This window comes from Sprattus sprattus, assembly GCF_963457725.1.
Source record: "Sprattus sprattus genome assembly, chromosome: 11".
Classification (NCBI taxonomy): Eukaryota; Metazoa; Chordata; class Actinopteri; order Clupeiformes; family Clupeidae; genus Sprattus; species Sprattus sprattus.
This window is the reverse complement of record NC_137909.1, coordinates 8,287,940-8,313,336: the sequence shown is the minus strand read 5'-3', so window position 1 is coordinate 8,313,336 and position 25,397 is coordinate 8,287,940. Positions and strand designations below refer to the sequence as shown.

The 25,397-nt window shown below is 43.4% G+C and overlaps 1 protein-coding gene across 1 annotated transcript in view; it reads right to left on the bottom strand.

Annotated features, from left to right (window-relative positions):
* Positions 1–333: 333 nt before the first annotated feature.
* LOC308372557 (patatin-like phospholipase domain-containing protein 7) overlaps positions 334–25,397 on the bottom strand; it is a 43,762-nt gene continuing 18,698 nt past the window's right edge. The window contains exons 19-35 of the mRNA XM_080847748.1: positions 23,031–23,144; positions 22,382–22,448; positions 21,954–22,103; positions 18,643–18,706; positions 17,243–17,411; positions 15,521–15,703; positions 9,485–9,603; positions 8,020–8,176; positions 7,457–7,573; positions 7,194–7,263; positions 6,905–7,021; positions 6,135–6,283; positions 4,488–4,640; positions 4,077–4,193; positions 3,151–3,235; positions 2,849–2,961; positions 334–2,226 (exon numbers count right to left, since the gene is read on the bottom strand). Coding sequence (XP_080703874.1) covers positions 2,077–2,226; positions 2,849–2,961; positions 3,151–3,235; positions 4,077–4,193; positions 4,488–4,640; positions 6,135–6,283; positions 6,905–7,021; positions 7,194–7,263; positions 7,457–7,573; positions 8,020–8,176; positions 9,485–9,603; positions 15,521–15,703; positions 17,243–17,411; positions 18,643–18,706; positions 21,954–22,103; positions 22,382–22,448; positions 23,031–23,144 — 2,094 coding nt within the window. The 3' untranslated portion in view covers positions 334–2,076. The remainder of the gene's footprint in view (positions 2,227–2,848; positions 2,962–3,150; positions 3,236–4,076; positions 4,194–4,487; positions 4,641–6,134; positions 6,284–6,904; positions 7,022–7,193; positions 7,264–7,456; positions 7,574–8,019; positions 8,177–9,484; positions 9,604–15,520; positions 15,704–17,242; positions 17,412–18,642; positions 18,707–21,953; positions 22,104–22,381; positions 22,449–23,030; positions 23,145–25,397) is intronic.

Genomic DNA, 25,397 nt, shown 5'->3' with positions numbered 1-25,397 from the left:
AAAACCAAACCTTGTACACTTCGTGTCCAGTAGCACTCTGTGTCCAGGAGCTCCATCCCAACAGGATGTGATTGGGAGGCTGCTGTGGTCATTAATGAAAAGCTTCTCTCCTTCTGATGGTGCCTCAGAGAACAGAAAGATCGCATGAGCAGAGCTGTCAGAAATCGAAATATCATCACTTCCTGACCAAACTGAAATATGTGACACATTCATTCAGCTCAACTCAAAGGCCTGCCTGTACAAGTAGGACAAGAAGCATGAAGAAGCAGGTGCATATATAACATATAGTTTATTAGTAAATAATGATGTACAGGGGAAAGGTTTTTGCCCTTCAACTGTTAGGTAGTAAACAATAAAAAAACACCACATTATGTCGTATTTTTTACAACTCAATTACTCTTCTCCTTTATACATCAAGTGCTTCCCAAACAAACTCTTCATGGCGTTCAGCATTCACGCTACGTTTCTTAAACAATCAATCATCATGCCTTATTTCCAAACAACGGGAATCAGGATTACAACCCCAATGCACAACATTATTATTTCAAGCCCTTTCAAAGTGATTCTATCCAGACCACCGATACTTATGGAGTTTCTCTGCAGTCTTGTGTAGACCACAGTGCCTAGACCAGACGAGGTCTAGATTGGAGTGAACAGTGTTTGCTCAGTGTGTAGAAAGATGATTAAAGTCCAGAGACGCTCCAGAGTGATGTCATAGTAAAAAATGTCACCACTAAACAGTCAAAACTCCCTGAATGTGCAGGGACAGAGAGACATTCAGTCTTAGCTGGATTGGACACAGGCATTGAAGGGCGGGCTGAAACAATGTTCTTGGCAACGCCACATGGCAGTTTTCCAAACAGGCTTTCTAAACTCTTTTTGGTTTTGCTAGCCAAAGCTCCATGACAATTCACCAACATGCCTGACGCGTTATCGTACACATCAAAAGCCTTTTAGTCTGTCATAATAATCGGACACTTTCTAATTCTTTCATTGTATGGTGGACATGTGAAACATCTGACGCCTAAAACATCTATGATTCGTAAATGTTAAGAGCAATATCACTTGTTAACACGGTTAGTGGGTAAATGCAAAGGCACTTCTCTGTGCTAGCTAGATTGCATTGTTTCTGAGGCCCGGGGAACACATGGTATCCTTGGTCAAACAATTGTTGCATTGATAGGCTTATAAGTGAGAACATCGTGTATGTGTGTGTTAGTGTGTGTCTGTGTGTCAGAGATTAGAGGTATTAAATCATTCTTCATTAGTCAGCTCCATGTACTGTTCACTGAAATGTACTGTCCAGCTCCACTGGATGTGTCTTTGCATATATTTGTTGCATACATAAAAAAAAATCTAAATATTCAAGCCTTTTGTATAAAAAAATCTGAGAAGGCATCTTCTTGACTATCTCGTTGCATTAGTTAGTGATTTGTTATTTCCCTTAATTATTAGGTGATTGGGAAAATCAACACTCTTGATTTCTTCAGAAACTGGATCAAAAAATTAACAAACAAATAAACAAACCAGTAAACAAATAAAAACTCCATCTATACCTAACCCTATCATACAGAACGGTAAGGATAGTATTACGTCCTAACTAACTCTAAACGGAGTAAAAGTGTGACTTGAACCATCCTCCTATGGAAGACCACTGACATCCACACACCACTAGCCCCTGCTGAGCCCCACACGACTGGACTGGACTGGACTAGCCTATGAAGCGAGGTTAGGGGGTTCGCATAGGCAATGAGGCTTCCCTTCTCATTTGGACTGAGGAAGCTGCATAGGAATGTGGATCCAGTTTGTATGCCCTTGATTGTGCCATAAAAGGTCTTCTCATGTACATCTGGTATAGAGAGGCACATAGTCACAAATAAGTAAGGAGAATTCATTCCGACTCACTGTGTGTGTGTCTAAGGCTCAGGCTGAAAGTATTCCTGACAACATACATACAAGTATGTTTTCTTATTTGAGTATGCGCACGTTTTTTGTCAAGTGTGTGTGTGTGTGTGTGTGTGTGTGTGTGTGTGTGTGTGTGTGTGTGTGTGAGAATGAGAGAGAGACAGTGTATGGTCAGGGACTAGCTGGTGTGGACACGTGGCCCTTCCTGGCCCGGAGGCTGGGGGAGATGTTGGTGCCGGGGCTGAGGAGGGGTGAGGAGGGCCCCACGTCCTCCACAGGGGGCGAAGACTGGTGCTGCCGGAGTGGCTCCAACTCTTCATCCTGAGGAAGAGGAGAGATGCAGATGGGCTGTTAAGGGCCATCGAGCCCAGACCAGTGTCACAGAGACACATGCCAGATGGCGCAACCTCAATGCAATACTGCTGGCTGCAGATACAATCCTGCCCACACTGGGAAGCGCAAGGCCCTTTAAAAAACAGCTTGCCCACTAACACCACACACAAGTTTAAGGACAGTTTGGATATCTCTGAATAATGCGACCATGTAGTTATGCCTTAAAAACATGTCTATGTGTGTGTGTACCTAAACAGCATTACAAATTATGCTACTGTTAGCCTTAACGTATCTTTTTCCAGCACTGACTAAGCAAAATATATAAATCTGGCATGTAATCAATTTAACGCCCCCTTCCTGCCTAAACTACTAATTGGCCCCAGCTGGAATTAAATGTGGTTGAGCTCTTCATAGGTCAAGTGAGAAGGTAAAGATAAAACACACCTGCCCCAGGCTAATTACTCTACATGTGCCGCGTACCAAGAACAGGCCAAACACAGCTAATGGCAGACAGAGGGAAATCCACTGGGTACATCCAAATGCTACTTCACTGTAGAAGGGGTAAACACTACCAGTTATTGAGGCCATGGCATGGGAATGGCTGCCTTACTGTGTCTGCAAGTTCCTCTTCTGTGTGGTCGCCGTAGCGACCAGTGAGCTCCAGGTCTGAGAGAGCGCTCTCCACTATCTCCTCCTCATAGTCAGTGTGGTAGTCGGATTCCTCTGGGGGGGGGGGGGGGGGGGTGGGGGTGGAGCGTGAGAGAGAGAGAAGGAGATAGAGAGAGACAGAGAGAGGGAAGGAGGGAGGGAGAGAGTGAGAGAGCGAGAGAGAAGTAAGGAGAGCACACATGAATGACAACACAGTGATTAGGGCACTGAAAGCAAAGGAAGGATCTTTTGTTTGCCTCTTACCGTCCACCAGAGTTGACTTGACAGGCTCGATGCGCGAGACAATCTCCGCCAGGTCAGTGAAGGAGGCATTAGGACAGGTGACCACCTGTGCAGATGCCAGACAAAAACAACCAGCCAGGCTTACAGTCAACAGCTTCAGCCAGGTTTACACTCAACAGCTTCAGTCAGACAGGTTTACACTCACACTTCTGACAGGCAGGTCACCCAAACTCTTTCTATTCTTTTCACTCTCACTCTGTTGTGTGTGTGTGTGTGTGTGTGTGTGTGTGTGGAGTCGTCCAAAGTGGAGTACGCCAGGCTGCTTAAGACGCATCTGGAGATCAAGGGTGAGTCTGACCATCTACAGTTCAAATTCAAGTTCGAAGTACTTTATTGCCATTGTCACAAAAACAACGAGACAGACGAGACAGCTAAAACACTTAAGTTGCTGTGCACACTAATTGCCACAGCTAAATAATAATAAATAGCTGTTAATAAATAGATAGATAATATCCCAGAGTAAAAAAAGTACAGTGCAGATCCCTGATTGCTATCTGACAAGATGTACAGCTACGAGCTAACCCACCCCATACTATGGAATGGTTTTTTTATTGGTTTAACTGGTTAGATTCCCTCCAGTCCTGCCACGGACTAACTTGATATGGGTTATTAAGCAACGGCCATAATCTTGATGGTAGGACTATGGAAAGAACTGTTCAAAGGTTTTTTTTTGTTCCTGAGGGTAGGGTACAGGGGCTGAGAATGGCAGCTTGATAAGTGTAGATTCGTTTCACTAGGACAAGACCTAAATGGCAGTCACCAAAGCAGGACTAGCCACTACATTTTAACCTAACCAAAATAACTTGGGGGGGAAACAAGTGTAATGTCTGGCCTGGCTGGAGTGCTGTGGCTATGTCATATTTGTATGTTGTGTGTGGGTGTCTCACACTGTTGCTCTTGGTGTTGTGGAACTCCTCCTGGTGTCGGTCCTTCATCATCTTCTCCACCACCCCACTGCGGGACCACACGTCAAACACTGTCTTCCCGTGCTGGTAGCCCACCTCCTGAGAACACACACACACACGTACACGCACACGTACACGCACACGTACACGCACACGCACACGCACACGCACACGCACACGCACACGCACACACACACGCGCACACACGCACAGAATGTTTCATGTGAGTGGGGCATTCATTCTCAAGGCTTCTGATCCATTTAGCTGGACATTTCCATTCACTTAAGCTCTGTAATCAACAGACAGAAGGCGGAACATGGAGCACTGTTTCAGCCCGACGGGTTCACCACGAGGACAGTGACTGGGACACACGGAGGGCAAGGACAGACTCACAGCAATCTCGTCGAATTTCCCAAACTCCAGCGTGCGGTAGCGGTCGATGGGGGGACGGATGTACTCGCAGTAGTCGCTGTTCTTCACCGACTCCAGCTGCCGCACACAGCACACGTAGGCCAGCCGAGACTGGATCTCCCCCATGTTCAGCACCTGCACAGCAGACATGCAGGAAGCTCAGGGACACAACGTGCACTTTAAGATGACATGCACTGAACATACTTGCACATATATAGCCATATGCATGAAATGCACTGAACACACTTGCACATATATAGCCATATGCATGAAATGCACTGAACATACTTGCACATATATAGCCATATGCATGAAATGCACTGAACATACTTGCACATATATAGCCATATGCATGAAATGCACTGAACATACTTGCACATATATAGCCATATGCATGAAATGCACTGAACATACTTGCACATATATAGCCATATGCATGAAATGCACTGAACATACTTGCACATATATAGCCATATGCATGAAATGCACTGAACATACTTGCACATATATAGCCATATGCATGAAATGCAATGAACACTCTTGCACATATATAACCACATGCATGAAATGCACTGAACACACTTGAACATATATAACCACATGCATGAAATGCACTGAACACTCTTGCACATATATAACCACATGCATGAAATGCACTAAACACTCTTGCACATATATAACCACATGCATGAAATGCATTGCTATGTCTGTATTGAAGGACATTTGCATTGTCAATTGTCTTTGAGGCGCAACAAATCACTACACCAAATAAAATAGTAGATTATTTAAATATATTTATATACTCCGCAAGAGGTGTGCAATGTCTCATGCCAGTTAACCTGTCTCTAGTCTAGGGAACCATCTTAACAGCTCGTAGTAGCTAGCATGTGTAATATGAACTTATTTTAATATAAAGTGAATATGAATGTGTTAATATGAAGCTGTACAGGCACCCAGAAGGAGGGTAGCTTTTACCCATCCTAGCTATCTTAAGCTTAGATAACCAGTAGTAAATAACCAGTAGTATCTTTGCTTGAAATGCCCATCCCTTCTTCATACAACTTTGAAATGGCTTGTAATGCAGGCACCACAACTATATATCATGACATTACGCTCAAATAAGCTGAGATCAATACACGGGTTTGCTTTATAAATTAAAGTCAGGAAATCTGGTAGTCTTATTGTGTCAAATCAGAAGGTTTCACTATATTTGCAAAAAAAAAATTGTGTTTTGCTGACACTGCCTAGACTATGCCCTAGAACATGAAGAGCTATGGTATCCAGCTGTCTTCAGCATAATAACCATAACAGTGTATAGAAAACTGCATACCCATTACACAACCTGTATAGTATAGGCCAGTTCCCTCTAAGAAATGCACACCAGATGTACAGTGAGTTATTTTTGGTGTACGACCATCTTTAATTAAGTCAACTCAGTGCGTAATAGTGCGTAACAGCACGCGCACACACACACACACACACACACACACACACACACACACACACACACACACACGCATATGCACACGCACACACACACGTGCAAATGCACTCACACACGCACACAAACACACAAATACACACACGTGCACACACACAGGCACCCCTCCTACACATCATGTCCATTACCTTGACTTTCTCCGCAAGGGGATTGAGGCGTTTCCATAGCAGCCACCACCCTGAGAGTGCATCCCCGTAGTTGGTGAGGTTGGTCTCATCTGTGCTGCCCACGTCTATGGCAATCACTACCTTAGCCCCCATGGAGCGTGCCACGTCAGCTGTCAGAGGGGCAGAGAGAGGATCCATTGAAACAAAGACCAAGATAACAAATGCCAAATGAAAAATGACTTTGGTAATTTTTGGTTGAATTCCTTTGGCAAAAAACACATAATAGATCACAATATGTATGGATCATCTCGGAAATGGCTGAAATGTGATATTTAAATCAGAAGAAGTTGAATTTGCATGAAGTATTTTGCAATGCATCATATGGCTACCTTATAGCAATGTATAGCAGTTAAACTAAACTAGCTGGAAAGACCATTAAGTTTCCTACTGTTGGAGGGCCACATTCAGATGTGCAGCCTGTGAACAATGGCCACATTATAATGGAAGATAATCAGCCATCAGACCAGAATACATAAATACGGAGCGCCACGCCTTCATGAAACCCATTTCTTTTTCATTTATTAAGCCCTCACTGAACATCACTTTACGATACTGCATTTCCAAATCCCAAACTGCTTTATCTGTATAATGCAGGTGTCAGAATGTGTATATGTGCGTGTTTTATTAACATTATTAACACATCGATGCGCTGCTGTTGTGTTATGGCTGAAGCAATAACCGCTGTGATGCTAGGCGCGGCAGTATTGGGGGTTATTGGCTGTATAAGGCACCTGGCAGGTTGTTGATGTAGCCGCCATCCATCAGCAAGTGACCGTCTTTGGGGTCACACAGCGGGGGCAGATAGCCAGACAGAGACATGCTGGCGCGCACGTACCTCCACAGAGAGCCTGAGGGAGAGAGAGAGAAAGAGAGAAAGAGAGAGAGAGTTAAATAGACCGACAGAGAGAAAAAGAAAGAATGAAAAAGAAAACCTAGACAAGAGGGAAAGGAGTAGAGAGGAAAAGGTGGGCCTTAAATGTCAGGCCTGATAGACAGGCATATTATCAGTGTAAAGCTCACCGTCCGTGTGCACTCTCATGGTTGAGTTGGTGATGTCTGTGGTGATGTTGAAGTAGGGGATCCACAGATCCTGTGGAACAACCAGACACATTAACCACCTTGTGCCACTGTTAACAACCCCTCCATCCACAACACTCCGGCCTCTGAAGCCATGGAGGAGAGGGAGAGTATCTCTATCCCCTCTCTATTCCACTCTGCTGAGTGAGATTGGGGGAACAAGGGAGAGAGAGAGAGAATGTAGGAGAGAGGGGAGGGGGGCTGACCTCGATCTGCTTTCCTTTGAAGACGTTGCTGATGCTGGAGTTGAAGGCGGCTCCGGAGAACATGGAGGTGGTGGGGTAGGTCAGGTCCAGCACTTTCTTGAACACGGAAGTCATTTCCTGGACAGAGACATGGGGTCATGCACACAGGTCAGCGTCGGCCTTGAGGCTGATGAGCCGGCGGGGAGGCAATTTCATAAATGACCTCCAAAAGCATTAAAAACTGTGGGGTTCACAAGGAAAGCTGCTGGGTGATTCATTATGAAAGACAATGAAATCACAGGTGTCCTGTCAGAAGAGCGAGTCCTTGGCTGGGCATTCTCATTTTAGAAAGCAGGCGCATGAGCATGGCATCTCTTTTGGTTGAAATTATATATGTTGAGTGGGTGTTGATTTACTTTCGATGTAAAAACATATACAATGTAGTCAAATATATCTATGTGTGGGTTTAGATATTTAACATTTATTTTTTTGTTTTTGTTTTGTGATATGTGTGTGGGTGGATGTCTATGGATTTCCACTGTGACTGTGAGTGTGTGTGTGAGTGTGTGTGTGAGGCGTCTCACCATGGCCCACTCTCGTGCCCGTATGCGCATACGGCTGTGGCTGCGGTCCTCAGCGTACAGTGCCCCCAGTATTGAGCCGATGGACGTGCCGCCCACCAGGTCCACTGGGATGCCAGCCTCACTCAGGGCACGGAGGATACCCACCTGAGAGCATCCCCTGAGAGGGGCAGATGGGAAAGAGAGGATGAGAAAGAGAGGAATATACTCTCTCTGGGTGGTCACTCACACTCGCACAGTCTGAAGCCTGGCAGGCCCTTTTGAGGAGGTTTGACATGTGTAGAACCCAATAATCTAATAATGGGGGGGGGGGGGGGGGGGGCTTTTAATAAAAGTGGAAGAAATTATTACATTACTGGGTTTTGCCCAATAAAGTTAACTGTATAATGCAATAATATCAGTACCAACAATGTAATACATTAGTAAACTATTGGAAGTTATTTAATTATCGGTTAAGACATTCTTTACATTATCAGGAAATGATTACATTATTGGGTTCTACAAAATTCCTTAGAGGTCTAAGAGGTAAACTTCTCTTCACATTCTACTCACTCACACATGAGGTACTGGAACCAGAGTAAGACACTTCCTAAGCTGAGCTACACGTCAAGGCATGAAAATGGAAGACAAAGATAGCGAAAGAGAAGAGAGACAGATAGATGCGAGGGGAAAAACTAAAATGAAGAGAACAAAATATAAGGGGTGAGAGTGGAGTGGAAGGAAAGAAAAGAACACCATGGGTCAACGGCACAGAGAAGGAGAGGAAAATCTGAAACCAACCTTTCAGCACCTCCTGAACCTGACAGAGGTGTGACAGACAGACAGAATGCTGTCAGGAAGACAAGTGCGGTAGGAACGAGGGATGAAGAGGACTGAGAGAGAGAGAGAGAGAGAGAGAGAGAGAGAGGGGTGAAAAGAGGAGGCAGAGAAGATGACTGAAGAGAGGAGGCAGAGAGGATGCCTAAGGAGAAGGTGAGAAGAAGCCATGACAGTCTGTGTGGGAGGAGGCCTGAAGCAGAATGAGTAATGGCTCAAAAATAACATTTACCATCTCAACAACATATTGCCTTATATTACCTCAATTGTATTTTTACACCAGGCTTGTGGTATTATTGGTGAGTCAGTCAGTGTATAATTAGGGGGGTGTGAGTGTGTGCATATGTCAAAATATAAGTGTGTACTAAAGTGTGGGTGGGCATATCACTGTGAGTATGACTGAATACTGGTTGAAGAAATGTGTATGATTGCATACATTTATATGTTTGTATTTATGGTTGTGTGTGTGTGTGTTTGTGTGTGTATGTGTGTATGTGTGTGTGTGTGCGTGTGTGCGTGTATGTGTGGGTGTACTTATGTGTGCACGTGTGTGTGTGTGTGTGTGTGTGTGTGTGTGTGTGTGTGCGTGTGCGTGTGCGTGTGCGTGTGTGTGTGTGTGTGCGTGTGCGTGTGTGTGTGTGTGTGTGTGTACCTGGCCCCACCTCCCCCCAGCACCAGTGCAATGGCGTTGCCTGTGAGCACACGAGCCAGGCGTGAGAAATCGGAGTGGCGGTCTGCCGGCTTCTGGAACACACGCTCGTACATCTCTCTCTGGTGAGTGAGTATAGCAGACACACACACACAGGGATAGACACAGACAAAGACAGAGACACACACAGACATAGAGACACACAGAGACACAAAGAGACACACACAGACACACACAGACAAACACACGCACGACCAATGAATCTAGTGAAAATCAGCAATTGCATTTAATTCAGCATCAGTCCAATAAAGGAGTTCATTTGGGCAGTGAAGTGGTCCAGTAAGACCTAGAAGTACTTAGGGTACCACACTACATCTTAGTCTCCCGCAGTAAATCTTAGGCTACCGCAGTAAATCATTCTTTTAAATCCTTGCCTGCTGAGCTGTGTGCAGAGGTGGACAGACTGAGAACATGTTAATCAGGTTTGCAAATCATTAAATACAGGCAGAAAGGAAAGTCTGTCAGCTGGCTAAACAGGCTTTTTATAGTTACGGTGGGTGGTAATTAGTTGTGGGTTTGTGGGTTAAAGGTGGAGGCCTGACAAGATAGCAGCGAGGTGTCCGTGTGACGCATGAGGTGTGTGCTATTAGCAGTGTCGTTAAAAGGCTAATTAGACTTTGAGCTTGAGCTCATACAACTGGGCGCTGGATTGGTGTGAGTGTAGATTATCCATGTGTAAATGTAGATTATCTATGTGTGAGTGTAGATTATCCATGTGTAAATGTAGATTATCTATGTGTAAATGTAGATTATCTATGTGTGAGTGTAGATTATCCATGTGTAAATGTAGATTATCCATGTGTAAAAGCAGATTATCTATGTGTGAGTGTAGATTATCTGTGTGTGAGTGTAGATTATCTATGTGTGAGTGTAGATTATCTGTGTGTGAGTGTAGTGTATCTGTGTGTGAGTGTAGATTATCTATGTGTGAGTGTAGAGTATCTGTGTGTGAGTGTAGAGTATCTGTTTGTGAGTGTAGAGTATCTGTGTGTGAGTGTAGATTATCTATGTGTGAGTGTAGTGTATCTGTGTGTGAGTGTAGATTATCTATGTGTAAGTGTAGAGTATCTGTGTGTGAGTGTAGATTATATGTGTGTGAGTGTATATTATCTATGTGTGAGTGTAGATTATCTGTGTGTGAGTGTAGAGTATCTATGTGTGAGTGTAGAGTATCTGTGTGTGAATGTAGAGTATCTGTGTGTGAGTGTAGATTATCTATGTGTGAGTTGTATCTCCAGTTGAGTTTCCGTTGATCAATTTTGGTCAATAAAAGTGGGAAAAACAGCTGTATACCAGATGTGCATACCTGGTGGTTAAACTAGGCAGTAATCTTAATTGACAATAATGATTCATTTTATGAGACAAAAAAAACAGACAAAACAACAGAAACAGACTTAGTCACCTTATTGGCAGCACCAATCATTTGTCAGTGAATAAGACGGAATATTACACAGTCAGTATTTCTCAGTATTATTAAGAATCGATCAGTCATGGACCGAGCCCAAGTGTTATGTGGTTGTTATTTAGATTCATGGCAGGTAGCTCACAATATAATATTAATATGTTCGCCTGATATGGTTCACAGATTCATGGCAGGTAGCTCACAATATATATAATATTAATATGTTCACCTGATATGGTTCACAGATTGATGTACTAGTTTGAGGAACATCTGGACATCCATCATCAATATTTTGATGAATGCAGAAATTACAATCATCTGACAGTCAGACTACTTAAAACATCATCAGAGGATGTTTCATCTCCAAAACCACTCCTACACCTACAGTATACATCATGAATGAGTGCACCCCTCTGAAACCTCTCAACAAAAAGGATATATTTGGGGGTTCTATAGGACGTTCCAATGATCCACAATGCAACAATGGTTGATCCACTACCAATGACCAATGGATCCACTTCCAATGACTAATGTCCATACCAAAGTGACAAAGGGATACGTTGCAAAAATGAGTACATCCTCCACTGAGTCACCAAAAAATAAAAGGGCTTTTGATCATTACATTCATCTGTTGAAGGGCACATACAGGTGCGACTGCCTGACCATTAAAACTGGCAGTTAACGTATTGAATCACTCTCAGATTTAATGCTGACAGCAATGGCAATGGGTTGAAAGGGGGAGGAAGGGAGACAGAGACAGACACAGAGAGAGGGAAACAGAGGGACACACAAAAGCAGAAGTGGGAACTGGTGAAAGTAGAGTGACAGACAGGAAGAACCAAGGGGAGGAAGTCCCACAGTCAGTGGGAGAAAGTCTGGGGCATTGCTAGACATAAACTCTACTGGGCACAGGCCTCACATTACTCAAATCACACAACGATTACCTTGAATGCCTGCTGTGCTGTGTGTATGAAATTAGTTTTTCAGTGTGCTATGTGAACTTCCCTGGCTTAGCCCACTGCCACTGCCACCGCCATACTACTGCTGCTGGTGAAACTGGTATGCTTTTAGGCATAACAGTCATATCCTGCATATGCAAATAATAACAAGGAGAAACGTGTGTTACCTTGAATGATTACGTTTCTGAAAACAATAGACTAACAGGATTATTCAGATTAAAAATTACATGATGGCTTTACCTCACAAGATATTGGCTGGTGAAGTGCTCGATTTTTTCTTTAAACATTATTTACTGGATGGCGCCACTTCACAAAAGAATCGTAATGACCTAGGGTAATGCGCCTCCTAGAGGCCATCTTGCCATAAAAATGTGATAATTTTGGGCAAACCGTTTTGGAGCTATTGTCTAAAAAAATTGCTTTGACTCTACCCCACTCCAGGGGGCGCTAGCACGAAGGGAAATGCACACCTAGGGACACAAACCTATTCCATATCAGCCATGAGGGGCTCCAACCATACCAAGTTACATGTGGATTGGGGAAGTGTAAGAAGTTGCTACTGACGACCAAAGAATAGTGAAAAACCAAAGCGCAGAGGAGGAGGAGGAGGAGGAGGAGGAAGAACTTTGACAAACAATATACGACCACCTGCCTGCATGCAGTGGCAGTCATAATTAACCACTACTAAATATAGGAGCTTGTTAATACACGACAAGAGATTTTACTGGGGCACAGCAGACCAATACTGGGGCATGTGCCCGAGTAAAAGGGGTCTAGCAACGCCCAAGGAGAGGGTTGTCTGGAGTTGGGAAAGAAAAATGATCTCTCTACACAAAAGAGAACAAGGGTGCAAGAGGATATCAAGTGTCAGAACACCACAGCAAAAATGATACAGAGATTCAGAGAAGTGATACAGAGAAGTACGGCCTTTTGATAAGCTCCCTCAAATGTTCAGCTCACTTGCCTCACAATTTAATTATGGTTCAAAGGGTAACAAATGTATTATAATGTTTCTTGATTCATCACACGGCTATTTTCTTTCAATTCTGTTGCTTGACTATGTTGATGTTGAGGAACAGTGTAATCATATTTTTAAAAAGAAATAAATATATTTTAAAGAAAGGCTTTACATAATCAGGCAACCTCTTGCATAAGTAGAGGCAGTGTTTAATTGGCTTTTACTATTGACATTAACGAATAACCTCAAGAAATACAGATCATCTTTATAAGTTTTTATATAAAAACTTTATCGCTCATTCTACCGCTGTGATTTCCCTCCATTATATTGCCGCTCACTTGACATTTAAATCGAGGTTGCTTCACCGCTGCAAAACTCTAGCTTTTCACTCATGGTTACAAAATGGTAAAGAAATGCTTTTCCTTGCATTGAACACTAGAGGGCATATTATTATACGGGATTACGAACACCAAACAAAACTGTGTGGAAACGATGCGCAAGGTAGGTGTAATGTTACACGTAGCGTGTATTGCAAGTGCTATCTGTAAATGAACTTTTCAGTCATCATTACAACTGCATATCACAGTTAAATGGGATTGAATGAGTTGTTTAAATTCATTGAGCTGGCAAGCATATTATTTAATTGACATTTTTTTTTTTTTTTTTTATAAACAATGATTTGATTTCCCTGCAGCGATGCAGAATCTTTCACATCAGCATCAAGACGCATCAATTGTTTTCCCCAGCCCCACTCAGAACTGACCAAAGCTGTGCAAACCAGACCAAAAGTCTCTCACACGGTTAGATTCTTCCTACATAGAAGTAGAATACATGGCTGGAAACCATGCAGAGGCCACCACTGGAGCCTAAGCACACAAACAGCTGTATAGACTTTGCCAAGGTCCATAGTAACAAAGGGGAAGATTTGGGGGGATTTAGTGAAGTAGTAGTAGAGATCAAAGTCACTCTTTTTGGAAATGACAACATCCAAAACTGGAGCATCCAAAGAACACAGTGGTGAAAACATCCTTATATGATCTAATTATAAGAAACACATACATATAATATACATGAGAATAATGATTCTGACTCACAACTCTTAAAAGTGTTAAGATATGACTTAAGACTGTACTTCATTGATGGCATCATGAACTCCAAGATGTACTGCAAAATGTTGGAAAAGAACATGGGACTCTCGCCCTCACCCTGGTTCGCTTTGCACGTTTGCACGCAAGGAAGAGGAACAGGATAGACATGACTGTCATAAACTTCCACACTTGATGCCAAGAAGGGCTAAGGGCAGTACTAAGAAATACCAATTGATGCTATGTATTTGCAGACTTTAGTTAAGGCTATAAGGCTTGAATTGTTAAACGTATTTATTTCACAGTAATTGATCATTTATCTTTCCATGGTGGTCTTAAGTAAGACTCAATGAGCACTTTATTAGGGTCCTGCTCACCTAGTTATTCATGCAAATATGTAATCAGCCAATCCTGTTATGCACACAATCATGCAGCTACGAGTCATGAGCTTAAGTAAATATTCACAGTGATTTTCAATGAATCTCCGTGGTAGGATTGTTAGTGCCAGACTGGCTGGTTTGAGTGTTTCTGTTATGGTATTTCAGTCGACGGATTATGGCCAGACTGGTTGGAGCTAACAGACAGGATTACCTCTCTGTTCAATTGTGGTGAGCAGAAAAGCAACCTGCTGAACCTTGAGGCGGGGGGGCTCCAGCAGCAGAAGACCACATCGAGTTCCACTTCTGTCACCCAAGAACAGAGAGCTGAGGCTGCAGTGGGCACAGGCTCACCAAAAGTGGACACTTGAAAACTGGAAAAACGTCGCTTTCGATTTCTGCTGAGGCGCACTGATTGTAGGGTCAGAGTTTGGTGCCAACTGCATAAATCTGACCAACCTGCTATGCTTCAACAGTCCAGGCTTGTGGAATCAATCATAATTTGAATTCCAGGATTTGGGTATTAGTGCTAGCCACCATTCACCCCTCCTCTCATGCTTACTTCCAGCATGATAATTAAGCATGTCTCAAAGCAAAAGTCGCCTCAAACACGTTCCCAGTCACAGGATCTGAATCCCAGAGCACCTTTGGGATATGGTAGAACGGGAGACTCGCAGCATGGATGTGCAGATGACAAATCTGCAGAAATTGCGTGATGCCATCACGTCAACAGGGACCACAATCTCAAAAGACTGTTTCCAAAATCCTGTGGAATCTATGCCATGAAGAATTCATGCTGTTTCTAGAGCAAAGAGAGGCCCTACCCAGTATAACTAGAGTGTTCCTAATAAAGTGCAAAAGGGGGTGAATTAATTTACGCTGTATACTGTAATTACGCTTGTGACCAACCACACATAAATTATCTCTACTTTTTACGTTTTGCATTCATGCACATCTGTGTACAATCTTATTCATTCAGCATTTTTTGTACGATGTGCACATTATTCATACTTTTTTCATACTGCACTTGCTGCCCTATGCACCCATTTGATGCATAACCTGACATGCTTCTGGGGCAGAATGCTTTACAGCTGTGCAAGAAATGGGGCACAAAAACTTTAGTACATCTAGGTGTGTGTGTGTGTGTGTGTGTGTGTGTGTGTGTGTTTGTGTGTTTTATGTTTGTCTGTGCCCATACCAGCTTAGGCAGGCTTCTCTTGGTGAAGACACGGCGTGGGCAGGAGATGTGCAGGTGTCTGGAGATCCAGCTCCTCATGTTGAGCCACTCCACGGTGCCCTTGGGTGGAGGCCCGTCCTCCCGGTGCAGCAGCACCAGCTGCTTCTGGGCTCGGACCGCACTGCCCTCCAGCATTCGCTCCAGCTGAGGATCAGAGAGAGAGAGAGAGGGATGAGGCAAGAGATGGATGAGAGAAAAAGGGATGAGAGAGGGAGAGGGATGAGAGAAAGAGGGATGAGAGGAAAAGAAATGGAGGAATAGAAAGGGGGAATGGTCAGAAACAGAGGGACAGAGAGAGGGGAACGGTCAGAAACAGAGCGACAGAAAGAGGGGAATGGTCAGAAACAGAGGGACAGAGAGAGGGGAATGGTCAAAAACAGAGCGACAGACAGAAGAAACCAAAGGGTAGAGGTGATATGGGCAGTATGGTACGCAGACAGGGAGCCAGAGAGATGAGTTCATTTGTTTCTGCTGACTGCACAGATGGCAAGGGCAGACAAGACAAGTGACAAGCAGCCAAAGTGCTAAATTAAAGTACTTCAATACATTTAAACCGACCTCCCTTTGGCACATTTACCTGTTGGTACAGGAGACATTGTCCTTCAGGAAATGTGCTAAATCCAACAGACATGCAGCCATCCTGAAGGACATACCTAGCTGATCATTACCTGTGCCTGTATCCCACACATACAGCATCTAATCAGATGGCCTCTGAAGGCATACAGCTCATGTTGACTAAATGGACGCCAAAGAAGTTTCAGCTTTTACAGACAGCAGCCCTCACCTGATCATAGAGAATGCTTACACTCACTACAAAATGTGTGTATGAATGTGATGTAGGGGGAAGAGAAGATCCACTACAAGCTCATTTGGGGATTGGAACACGTATCGATCTGGCCTCATGTTGTATCTCCAGTGTGGTTAAAGAAGCACACACACACATGCTCACTCCTCTGCAAACACACAGTTTGTTTCTCAATCCTTTCCCCCAGTGGCTGGCTGATTCATGGCTTCTGCTGTAAGGCTCAGCAGTAAGAGCTCTGGGCACTAGCCCCCTCTAGCCCAGTGCAAACACATGATACCCCCATCCTGCATCCTAATCCTCCCACAAACACACTGGGTTGTCCCCCAGGGGGCTCGCCACATGTGTGCTGCTGTCTTGGCCGAGCCTACAGAGAAGCCCTGTGAGCTTCTGTGCCCAGATCCCATTCAGAGTAATGAGATGTTCTCCCAGCGATGCTGGAGCTTTGTCCTGTGGGAAGGGATGGGAATACTTCCAGGGAACCAAGGATTGGCCACACATATAGGCAGGGAGAAATATCAATGTCAAATACACTGAGCTTAGTTAACAGGTCAAGAAGAACACACAAGAGGATACCACAAAATGTATCTTCACAACAGTTGTGTTTTCGTGAAATCAGAAGTTGTATATACGGTAGTTCAACTGATAAAAATGTGATGCAACTATGCAGGCATCACTGTCCAACTGAGGAGAAAATGTAAAATGTAATTCTTCTTCAGAACATTCAGGCTACACAAAGGGGTAGTCCTGTAGACTATATATGTGAAAAGCTGAAAATGCAACTGAATGCCAAAAAATACAGAAATGCCTCAACCAATCAAACAAGTGGCTCCTCACCACAAAGTCAACAACCTGAGGTGGGGCAGTGCCCTCTGACCTACCTCTCCCACGGTGGGCTCCTGCTCCCCCAGGCCCACGATGATGATGCAATCGGCCTGGCGGATGCAGCGCTGGGTCCAGGGCGTGAGGGTGGAGTCGGCCTGGTAGAGCACGATGCGGTGGATGTCCTCCTGCTGGCCCAGCCAGCTGGATAGGCGGTACTCATGGACGCTGGGGACAGACACAGGGAAGAGGGGTCAAAGGACCTTGATGATGGTGATAGAGATGATGATGATGATGATGATGATGATGATTATGATGAATAGACAGTGTGGTTTCCATCTCAGGGAGGCACGCAGCAGAGACTGGAGCTTTCAGCCTTTTTTTTTTATCCCCTTCTAATACCTGTTCTGACAGGGCATTATAATGAAAGCTTAACAAAAATGAAAGACTAAATTCTAAAACTAAGACACTTTTGGTACTTTCATCCATAGACATCCTATTACGTAATAGGATGTCTATGCTTTCATCCACTAATTACCCAAGCAAAACAAGGCAATGTGGACAAGCAGAACCATCAGACTGAGGCCCAGTGCCAATTGCGGGGAATCACGTTCACCTTTTATCATATATGTATGTATGTATTTGTAACGGTGTCTTCCAGTTCAATACTGAACAATCATTTTGGTTCTCCATCAGTGGTGGATCATGACAGTACCGTCAGAGAGCACCAGTGCTGTGCTGCAGGTGGAAGGACACACCAGCTGAGCTCGCCTGATGGTCGTGATTAATTCCACTGCCCAGCTTTGTTGGAACCAATTAATGTTTAAAAGATGATTATGTTTTTTCCCCCCCCATGACAGAGAACCACAGAGGGTCACCTTCAGTAAAGAGAAGCGCTGTAGTCGTTTCATTATCAGTTCCGTGTTTCATTCTGACACCCCACATTTCGGCTGAATAATCACTGTAAAAGAGACAGGCTGCGTGTGTGTGTGTGTGTGTGTGTGTGTGTGTGTGTGTGTGTGTGTGTGTGTGTGCGTGCGTGTAGTTAATGGTGTTGTTCATTTCCCACATCACTCAGAAAATCAGCTTTCATCTCCCTGCTTGAAACGGACACTTGAATGTGTGTGTGTGTGTGTGCGCATGTGTGTGCAAGTGTGTGTGTGGTGGTCTCACTCGGAGTAGTTGTTGTTGTTGTTGTTCATTATTGGATGCACACAGCAAAGACTGCAGTATTTACATTTACATACCTAAACAGAACATTTGCATGTTGCACAGCTAGTTGGTAAACACACACACAGATACACTCCCCCTCTCGTTCTCTCTCCCCCTGTCTTTCTCTCTCCCTCTCTCTCTCTCTCTCTCTCTCTTCCTCTCTCTCTCTCTCTCCCTGTCTCTCTCTCTCTCTCCTCTTTAGCTGCACTGGAAGAAGTTGCTGGAATAATCCTTTGAAAATACACACCTGTCCAGGGCTGCAGACCCAAGGCGCTGCTTGATGATGTCACTTGTCAACAGGAGTGTGGGTCCTGTAAACAAACACCATCACATACACACATCACAAAACTTTACTTCTGGTGTGTATGTGTCTCACAAACACCAACATTCAAAGCTCTTCTTTCAAGGCTAAAAATAATCTCGGCTTGTTTGATTTAGTCTAATTACCATGCATCAATTATGCAATTCCCATAATGACGAGGAGGACTGGAGTGTATACAGACTTATTTGAGCACATCAGTATGAGATGATGAGATGATGGTCTCCAATACTGCAGCCAAACTGAAGAGGCTAAATACAGTAGAGGTTAGCTCACGCTAACGCCTATATGGAACTTTGGGTGGAGTGGTGGGCATGGCTGTTTATTAACCGACCAACCGCACCCACCGCCACTGCATTGCCGTACACCTACTCTACCCAATACCCTATGCTAGCATTTATATACAATATACATTATTGCCTCCACCGAAATGTTTCTCTGTCCCTACATCCCTTACCCCTGTAACAGTAACCCTATTGGCACAGTAATCTGGTCTTGTCTGTATCATGTATTTACCACCAGATGTATGTATACATATGTCCAGTGACCAAATGCTGGCTGTGTATTGCCCCTGTTGCTTCCTTTCCCCTTCTGCCACACAACCCTTCCCCTTCCCCCCGTCCCACCTTCCTGTCTCCACCCGGCCGACCTCAAGCAGATGGGTCCCCCCTTATGTGCCGTGGTTCTGCTTAAGGTTTCTTCCTGCCTAACAGGGAGTTTTTCCTTGCCCCTGTTGCCGTTGTGCATGCACTAAGGGGGTTCAGGCTCTGGGCTCTGTTAAGCGCCGAGAGGCAATTGTATTGTTATGGCGCTATACAAATAAAATTGAATTGAATTGAATTAATTATTTAAGTATTGTTCAAATATCGATAGGATTTTTTTTTTTTTTAAGCGTTGGTCTCCCAGGTATGACTGCAACACTACTGGTGCGTCCAGTCCAGATGACGGACTGAGTACTGGACGTACTGAATAGATAACCCAGTCCTGTGTATGGTTCCCAGAGATGTGCAGGCCTCACAAAAGATGATTAAAATGGACTGACGTGTACCCATGCCCTAACTTGTTTTTCTTTTATCCTGCCAGTCTCAGCCTTCAAAGACGTGAGGGAGGTAGCAATGTGGCACTGAACAGAAGGTCTGCCCGACATCAGGATACCTGGCTCTAAGCTTCTGGAGACAGACACGCACATTACCACAAGGACATGATTGCATACACACTGACGGAGAAACTGCATTGCAAATATCAGATTAGTGTTACACATGGAAAGTGTATCAGACCAGATCTTCCCTAATCTTTCTAATGCTGTAAATGGGAAACCACTTTTATGCTATTCCAGGTGCTGAGCAGAAAGGAAATTTGTTGGCTGGTGAGAAATAAGGTCATCATATCAGTCGTCTTCAAACACTGATAGTGGAACAAATGGTAGCAAGTGTAAACCGCAAACTCACAGATCATTATAACTCATGGAAAGATTTTGTATTATATATCAGATTTCAAGAGCAGCTAGAGCACCCTCTTGTGCCTTTCACTGATACTTCTCCCTGCCTCTAGGTCAAAGAATTGATATAGTTAAAAGCTTTTATATAAATGCAGGTTGTAAGTAATATAAAACTGTATAACACAATTAGAAAATTACACAACTGTAGAGAGTGTGTCAAATATGTACCACTGCTACCAGCAGTACTGGCACAGTGCAATGCACCCATCACTTTATTTTTATCACCGAATTTTCAATATATCTGTTGTCTCAAGTGCTCTACTGCTTACAGGGTTGCTTGTCTAGAGTTTTCATTAGGGCCTAGAGTCTAGATTTTTCATTAGGGGTCTTGAGTTTATGAAACATCTATGTTAAACACAAGCAGCTAGAGCAAGGATGTGGATATACAGGATTTAGTAAAGCTGGACAATGCAAAAGCAGTGTCATGGAACTTGTCACTGTATAACGCAGACCTGGGCATTGACCGGCCCGTGAACGATTTCATGATAATTCGAATTTTTTTTTTTTTTTCAAAAAAAAAAAAAATTAAAAATTCATTTTCATTTTCGAACTGTTTTCTTACAGACTTAGGAAGACCATGGTCAGAAAATATCTCTGAAGACAGCTGAAGTGTTCTCAGGAGGATTCTTAAATTGAACTTGAAATTGAATAAGGTGCCAGATTTCTAGAAACTTCCACACGAAAAACACATTGTTAACAGCCCAGTATCCAGGTTTGCCCAAACGGTAGATGCTGCTTGTGCTTTCTAATACTGTGTATGCATGGCAAGTGTGAGAGCGCCGAAGTTGCGTAGTGGCCGTGAGCGATATTGCAGACAGATAGAGATTTCAAATTGGATATGAAGATGAAATCTGACACATAGTTTCAGCGTTAAACTAATACAATATTTGCTGTCTGTGGTTCTATATGGGCTGTGGAAATAATTTAGAAAAATTATAGTTTGAGATGGATTGATAATTGATATAATTGAGAACCCCTGGTTAAATGTGTTTTGGTTGTCTTGGTCACATCAATTTGAAAGCTGGACCAAATTGTTTGATTTAATTAAATTACAACTAGGCCTAATACAAAGATAAGCTGTAAGTGCAGTTTGGAGTCTGGACAGTCTTTTTCTCTCAACGCCTCAATAGGTAGATCATGCCTTCACCAAGGCAAAGGTTGATGATCTCTCCTAAAACGTTTGGGGACCACTGATATAGGCATATAAAGTCAAAAAGGCAACAAAACTTGGACACTTTTCTTTACAGTTACCCAGTTCAGTGACTTGTTGTCTTGTTGATTTTGGCTACAAAGATGATGTGATGTCTTTAGAAAGCTAAGAAAATCCTTGTTTCATAAGTATATGAAACTCAAAATGCCCTTTGTTATTAATGTGACTGAAAATGAGTCAAATGTTTCACATTTTGTTTATCATTTTGGAAATTCAATTTGAATAAATTATATTTTTGAAAGCTAACATCACATTTGAATTGCCAAATAATAACATACACTCTTACCAGCGGTCACATTTGCCATTTACTGATTTTTATATAGAAAGAAAATGTATATAATGCACAATTGAGTTCGGCATTTTGGCCCGGCCCTCCAAAATATTTTCAGTTGCTCATTTGGCCCCCTGGGAAAAATAATTGCCCACCCCTGGTATAACGCATGTATCCCATTGGGGGGTACCAATAAAACGTGATACAAGCACATTGCTGTGTTTTAGTGTCAGTCTGGAGGTGGCCTCATCTGTACCCACCAATGGAGATGAGGGCATGCTGCAGCTCCAGAGTGAAGGCAGTGAGTGGCACCTCCTCAGACACTGGCAGCACCGTCACCGTGGACAGGTTGGAGGCTGGGTTCCCAGCGTCCCACTTGCTCCCCGGAGTGTGCAGAGCCAGGCTGCGAGCTGGAAGGAGAGCAGAGGACATTTCAAGACGGAGACTAGTCCTGGTATTCCTAGTTTTCTAGTCAGCATAAACTCACACAGGTACATGGGGAATTATTTCCCTATGAAAAAGGATGTCTGTATAAGTGAGGTCATGCAAATGGCCAGGTATGACATTACTATGGCAATTAAATCACTGTGCACTAAGCCAGACACATAAACTGCAAAGCTGTAGACAGCAGCTCAAGAATGTACTTCTATGAATGAGGACACACACACACACAAACACACACACGTACATGATAAGGGCCCATTAACTTGCTGAAGGATCTTCTGCCCTAATAGATGGATGAGGCGAGTAACTACCTGTAACACAGATGGATCAAAACAGTGTCACCCAATATGCTCACTTACGAAAGGCAACCAATTATTACCATAGCCACATGAAGAGAGTTCATTTGCAAAAACAGACACCTCCATTTTTATGAATATTCCTAAATCTTGTTTGTATTGTGCATACCAGGTCATATCAAACTTCAGAGGGGTTGTTTTGATTAAAGGTGCATTGTGTAGGATTTAGCATCATCTAGTAGTGAGGTTGCAGGTTGCAACCAACTGAATCCCCCTCGGTCACCCGTGTAGGATAATCTACAGTGGCCGTCAGTTGCCATAAAAATGCAAAAGGCCCTCTCTAAAGTCAGTGTTAGGGTTTGTCTGCTGCTACACTAATGAAAACACAATTATGAATACTACATTTAATTTCTGCTAATAAATACCTTTAAATCCTACTTCCCAAATTAATAAAATAAACAAATATTATATTATTATTTAAAGTTCATGGTTTTATTTAATAAAATGGCAAAATGTAGCCTGGTCTCAAAGAGAGAGCTTCTTCTGCGCTGCAGTGAGAGGGAGTTTTGGCGCAGAGGGGCTTTAGAGGTGACTCACCTGAGGAAACTTTCTCTTGATGGAGCTCAGGGCTCCTTCTGGTAGCTTGGCCAGCTCTGAGTCCCGCACAGCATGCACGGTGGTGGCTCTGTTCTGATGAGTCAGGGCCTCTACCTGCACACACACACACACACACACACACACACACACACACACACACACACACACACACACACACACACACACACACACACACACACACACACACACACACACACACACACACACACACACACACACACACACACACACACACACACACAGTATGGTCACGATACCATGAAAGCACACACACACAGACGATATGGTCACGATACCATGAAAGCACACACACACACACCACACACACACACACACACACACACACACACACACACACACACACACACACACACACACACCACACACACACACACACACACACACAGGTGCACATGCAGGGACATGGGACAAGGACAAAGAAATAAATACACAAGCTTGCCCGTCTACACTATTTAAAGCAACCTTAAAAAGAATCAGTGACAATATACCACACACATTCTAGTTTCACTGTGATGTGTTTATTTATTATTTATTTGCCCGAAAGAACTCCACCTCCTACTAAACAAGCCTTTTAGCTTCTGTCAGTTTAGCTTAGCTTCAATCTGTTCCTCCATTCATCACACATGTATGATATTTGATCACAATTTATTCTGACTTCGAAAGCCTCTGTGGACGAAACAACCATGTTTGCAGACTCTGATTGGCAGGCTCATTTCCATTCAGTGTGGCCTTTGGGAGACACAGACTTTGCATGTGAAGCCTTCTAGCAGGACGTCTGTCAGAAATGACGTTAGCCAGGCTATTTTAGCACCGCTGCTGCATCACAAGATCCCTTCATTTCCATGGTCTCATCTACATGAACACTCTCTCTCTCTCTCTCTCTCTCTCACACACACACACACACAACCACTCACAAGGTAAGTCACAGTGTCTAAGTCTCCCCATCTCCTGAGCCCCGTAACCATGGCATCGGCACAGGCAGTTTTTCTTAGTAGTGTGGGTGTCACCATGGTTACGCAGGAGACGTCAGCCGGAGCAAGCGTGGAGGAGCAGGTGCGGAGCCCTGTGGGAGCGGACGCTTACCTAACCTGTGTGACATCACGGCAGACGAGGGCCGGGCGGCAGTGCAGCGTGCCATTGACACAAGCCCCTCCGGCACGGGCATATTCAAGGTGCGCAACAACCACACTGGCTCCATTAAAGATCACTGAGATTAGCCAGAGCAAGGTGATGCTCTACGGTTCGTATATGACCCAAACTCTCAAGAAGTCTTAATATGACCAATCAAGTGGAAATGGATGGGTCACAGTTCTGCAAATGAAACATTTACTGGACATCCTTTTGTTTAAAAACGTCATGCAGTCTGGTTTGATTTTTCTTGTTTAGTTTTGCTTTAACGCTACGTGAAACCTAAAGCTCTACAGGTGCATCTCAATAAATTAGAATATCATCAAAAAGTTGATTTATTTCAGTAATTATATTCAAAAAGTGAATCTCATATTTTATATAGGTTCATTACACACAGACTGATAGATTTCAAGTGATTATTTCTTTTAAATTCAATGATTGAAAACCCAAAATTCAGTATATCAGAAAATTAGAATATTACTGAAGACCAAAAAAAAAAAGGATTTTTAACACAGAAATGTTGGACTACTGAAAAGTATGAACATGTACGGCACTGATTTCTTGTCGGGGCTCCTATGGCATGAATTGCTGCAGCAATGCGGCGTGGCATGAAGGCAGTGGCGGTCCGTGCATTTCACGACTGGGCCTTCAGCGATGTCCTACCACTGATCTCAAAAAGAAACTGTGTGTCCTACACGATGTTAAACTGAGTGAATCCGCCTCCTAATACCATCATTATGACGCCATGGCTCTAGAACCATTATATTTATACAGAAAGGCAGTGAGTACCTTAACATAGTCGAGTACAACAGACTTTATTAATATTTCCGGAGCATTTAAAATCAATACACCCGTATTAACAATACATTTAGAGTAGTAAACTCTCAGTTATATGATCGCTTGGATATTACTGTCACAACTTAAAAATAAAAGGCGATTTTCAGGGATTAGTCTACAAAGTTTTATTAAGTCCACCGAAAGCTTTAACAAGTTTGTCCACTAAACATCGCATTGTCCCACCTGCAAAGCAGGTTCATTTAACTTCCCATCCTCACGATATCCAGTTTTTCTTGAAAGTTCCGTCTTGAAAATGGCGTTGTAATTGTATCAAAAACTGGAATTATCAAGTTGGTGTAAACTAGTTTATATGAGTTGGTTAAGGTAATTATATTTAGTCTTACCAATTGAAACAACTAG